The 4,999-nt window shown below is 37.6% G+C and overlaps 1 protein-coding gene across 1 annotated transcript; it reads left to right on the forward strand.

Annotated features, from left to right (window-relative positions):
* Positions 1 to 343: 343 nt before the first annotated feature.
* Positions 344 to 3,185, forward strand: LOC140798268 (U-box domain-containing protein 9-like). Its single transcript, XM_073152072.1, has 2 exons — positions 344 to 825; positions 1,992 to 3,185. Exons 1-2 carry the CDS (start codon positions 451 to 453, stop codon positions 3,075 to 3,077), a joined length of 1,461 nt encoding a protein of 486 aa, XP_073008173.1. The 5' UTR covers positions 344 to 450; the 3' UTR covers positions 3,078 to 3,185.
* Positions 3,186 to 4,999: the final 1,814 nt, after the last annotated feature.

Below are 4,999 nucleotides of genomic sequence, written 5' to 3' on the forward strand. Positions count from 1 at the left end.
CGAGCCACGCGTTTCGTGAATAGTATCAGGGGTCGGACATGTGGGCCACTCTACCCCTCACTGGGGCCCCCGTGTTAGCGTAATCCTCGGGAACAAACTAAGGAGTTCTAATGCTATTCTTTTATGTATTAATTTCGTATTTTAATTTGTCATTGTCATGGATCCAGCTAGTTTCCACCTCAGTTGAAAGCGAAAGCGACTAAATTTAATTACGTTAAACTACAACAGCGGAACAAGTTACCGGATCGGTTAATTAAACACGATTTAGCAACCGCAATTTACGTAATTAACCTTCGGGTTAATATCTCACGTGTATATAATAACGAGCTGAAGGCTTGTTCGCGTCCTTCTCCGTTTCGCTTCCAGAGGAAGGAGAAGAATTCATTATAGTGAGAGAGAGAGAGAGAGAGAGAGAGAGAGAGAGAGAGAGGGGGAAAGGGTGAGAGAGCGATGAAAGAAGTGATCGAAGAAGATGAGGTAGACGAAGCCAGAAAATCTCGCCGAAAGACCACTTCGATTCGATCGCCGTCGACCTCGGAGTCCATAGCGGCGCCGGCGATGTTATCGTCGGCGGCGTCCGCGGCGGCGGCAGAGAGGAAGAAGGAGTTGAGGAGGTTGGTGAAGAAGATTTCTGAGGAAGATGACGACCAAACGGTGACTTATGACAAGGCAGCGGCGGCGCTGTCGGCGTTGAGGGATCTCAAGGTCGGGCCGAAGGAGCGGAAGAAGGGGGATAGAATCCATCCCCTGGCGATTCCCGAGCATTTCTTATGTCCCATTTCGGGCGAGATCATGAGGGATCCTGTGGTTCTTGCATCGGGCCAGGTGTGGAAACTTTTGTTTTTTAGGGTTTTACCGTTGAATTCTTTCGTGTGTTTTTTTATCGTATCCCTTGATTCGCTTGCAATGGATAGGATTTTTATGGAGAACCGATTTGGATGGTTAAAGTTGTGATCTTGGTGGTGTTCTTATTAACCGCAATGGTTTTAGTTTCGATTCATTTCCTTATATGGGTCTCTTTGATTATGGTTTAGATAGAGGAAGATAACAATCTAATCTCATTTATTGGTCTCGGATTTTTGTTTTAATGTGTTGGGTTGGGTTTTGATTTCTCGTTCAGGTAGTTATGGATTGCAAAAGAAGAAAGTGTTCATTTCATTCATCGCATTAGTTGCAGATTAAACATTTTGCGATTTGAAGTTGAAGGTAATTTTGCAGCCAACTTCTTCAGTAAAATGTGGTTAAGAAATTGTAAATTTGGGATTTATAGTCATGGTGTTCATGTTTTACTGCAAGGTTGGATTTTGATTCGCTTCTTGATATGGTTCTCTGTTTTAATATTTTGTTTAATTCATTGGATTTGGTTTTGATTCGTTTCCTGATATTTGTCTCTGCTTTATATTTTGTCTACTCCATTGGGTTTTGTCGTGGTTCGTTCCTTGATATGGGTCTTTCTTTACGATAGGGAATCAATCATAGGTTGGAAAGAAGAAGTTTAATGTAACACTTCTTATATTTTTGGCCCCAGATACTTTAGTCGGCTAATAGTTCTTCTGTAAATATAGTGATTTTCCTGTTTCCTTTCTATTCAGTGCTTCTTGGTGGTTATAATAGTTCCTCAATGTTATGATATGACTTTTCTTCTTGGAATTTGTCAATCTTTTGTCAATTTCCTGTCATCTGTGATTGTTGGGAAATTTTTGATCTGTAATGTTTGTTTTGCTTCAGAAAATTCTCAAAATTTAAGAAAAGAACCAATTTTTTTTTGGAGCTTCAGTATCTTCATTTGCTGATTATTTCTTGTTCCCTTGGATTTGGTGGTAAACAACTATAAATGCTTAAAAAGCTAAAAAAACAAGAACTGTTATTGCATATGATTTGGTCATTGTTCCGGTTCCATGAATCTGTTTTCTAATTTCTATATGCTATTTGTGTTCTCCTGTGAATCTGTTTTTTTTACTGCCAATCTATAATTATGAATCCTTCTGCAGACTTGTGACCGTGCCTTCATCCAAGAGCGGCTCAACTCCGGCAATCGAACTTGCCCAAAGACCCAAGAGGTACTTACAAACACCATCCTCATACCAAACCACCTGGTCCAAAGCATGATATCTGAATGGTGCAAGGAGAATGGAGTCAATCTATCACCGCTTGGGAACCAAGATGAAGGTCTAGTTACCAAGAATGAGAGGGACACGTTTGATGAGCTCCTTGGCAAGATTTCGTCCCCATCACCAGCTATCGAGCGGAGGCAAGCCATTAGGGAGCTTCGCCTCCTTACCAAGCGTAACCGATCATTCCGTGCAGTTATAGGAGAGAAGCCGAATGCAATATCACAATTGCTCTCTGTCCTCTCCATTCCCAGCTTAACTGAGGACCCACAAGTGCAGGAGGACACAGTAACGACAATTTTGAATCTTTCAATCCATGACAACAATAAGAAGATCATCGGTGACAGCCCTCAAGTTATCCCATTTCTCATTGACTCATTGAAGTCTGGGACCATGGAGACCCGTAGCAATTCTGCGGCTGCCCTCTTCAGTCTTTCAGCTTTTGATTCCAATAAGGTGAAGATTTGCCAGATGGGGGCAATGAAACCTCTTGTGGATCTCCTAGAGCATGGCAGCCCGACCGCCAAGAAGGATGCAGCGACAGCTATTTTCAATCTTTGTATGGCACATGTAAATAAGGCGACGGCAGTGAGGGATGGAGCAGTTGTGGTAGCATTGAAGGCCATTGCGGATTGCTCGCTTGTTGATGAATCATTGACTATCCTTGCTTTCCTATCAAGTGACCAAGATGCAGCAGAGAAGATTAGCGAGAACGACGGAGTTGCTTGCTTGCTTAGTATCATAAGGGACAACCCCAACAGTCGCAATAAGGAGAACGCGGCGGTGGTGCTTTACTCAATCTGTATGTATGACAGATCAATTCTGAAGGAAGTAAGGGAGGAGGAAGACTCAAAGGGCACAATGTCTTGGCTGACTCAGAATGGCACCTCGAGGGCACGAAGAAAGGCTGCTGGGATCCTCGAAAGATTGAAGCAAACCATGAGCAGCACATATCATTCATATTAGATGACAATGTAAGTAAGAGATGAGAGTAAGTCTGATGTAAATATCGTCAAGCATCTTCAGGTACTTTGAATTCAGTACATAAGAGTTAATGTCAATTTGGTGCTCAAAGATTTTGGTTAGGGTTCTTAATTTTTATCTCATGTGAACAAATTCTGCAATAGACTAGACTAGTTCCTCTTCATAGTTCATAACTGTTCACAAACTTTGCTGTCCTTTCAGGGAATCTGTTTGAAGTAATCTTATAGGCCTACTACATATGTTAGGAAAGTGGCATTCTGAGGCCTCCATTTGTTGTTTCTTTGGTTTGCAAGATCTATCAATGACCATGATGAAATTGTTGCAGAAAAGAAAAGAAAAGAAAAGAATCCAACTTTTCTCTACTACATATGATTTTGGATACTTCAACTATTTTGGATTTTTGATGAATTAGGGATCCCCAACATGGGATTAAAAGCATGGTAAACTTCTATGTGAGCCACAAGGTGTCTTAATAGAGATGGGCCCAAAGAAGGAGCTCCTAGATTTGCTCATGTCCTAAAGGGAGTCTGAGAGCCGTCAGGCATTAAATTTTGGACCAACTACACTTGTCATTTGTCTCGTCTGATGGCTCTCCAAATCCCTCTTACTGCTTGTCCTGTGTCCCTAGTTAGTTAGATAGATGATTAACCAGTAGACAGAGTATCCAATATCTTTTCTTGGAATAGGTGGGACCCCTTTTTGGAACTCCCCTTAATATATTTTCTTTAGGTTGTTTAGGAGAGTTTGGTTCCTCAATCAAGAATTGGATCTCTTTTAAAATATATTTTACAATCAAACACTCATATATATTTTTGTCAAACATTATGTAAGTTATGCGATACATTAAGTCATGCAACTTTTTAAGTAACATTTCTATTATAGTTAACATATTTATTTACAGTTTAGTAATCAAATATGAATTTATTCAAGTTAATTATTATGTTTTACAATCAAATAATAAAATATGAGTAAAATTATAGATGCGTGTATAAAATATTTTTTTTTATTTTAAATTTTGTGCATCAATTAATGGGCTACTTGTTGAAGAATAGCCACCATACTCAGCCCAGCCCAAAGATGATGTATGAATATAGCTTGCCCAAAGATTTATTGGTACACCATGGTCATGTCTTTCAGTGTTTTAATTATTTTTTCCTAGGTTAAACACAACTGCATTAAAAGCATGAGAGTAGAGTATTGTATGAAAATTATAGGAAAAGAAAGGTCTAATTACAAAATGTTCAAATATAAAGTGTTAATTAAAAAATGATGAAAAGGTTGAGTATTATTTAAGAATTTCTTAACAATTTATTGAAGATAAAAGAAGAAGATTAAAGCTAGCTACAAGTTATAATCTTTCCTACATATTTTCTTGGAGGAAATTACTTGAAGATTTGAATCTTCAACTTTTATTTGGAGGAATTAAATTGACATTTTTCTAGGGATATTATGCTATCCAAATAAATCAAAATAAATCAGATATATTGCTTTTTGTGCATCTCATGATGAGTCTACATGGAAATGAGATGAGGGAAGTAAAGTGAGTGGTTTCACTTTTTATTGTTTGGTTAAAAGAATTGAGTTGGAAAGTGATTTACTTGATTTTTTTTAAATTATAAGATTTTTTATAATTTTTTGGCCAAAATTTTCAATTTTTCAATTCTAATTCAAAAACATGTGACTACTAAGTATCTAATAAAATAGTAAGAATTTGTTTTAATTAATTTTTATCCTTACATGTATACCCTTCTAAAAATCTATTATTTACATGTATATCTCTGTATAATTAATATTTATGTTTATCTTTTTTAAAACACTTCTTGGTATTTTTTTTTACAGTGATACCTTTTAAAACTTTTTTTGAATACTTCCTTAAACCAAATTAATCATAAAATTTACATCAA

This window comes from Typha latifolia, chromosome 11 (genome assembly GCF_019914945.1).
Source record: "Typha latifolia isolate L0001 chromosome 11, TyphaL0001v2, whole genome shotgun sequence".
NCBI lineage: Eukaryota > Viridiplantae > Streptophyta > Magnoliopsida > Poales > Typhaceae > Typha > Typha latifolia.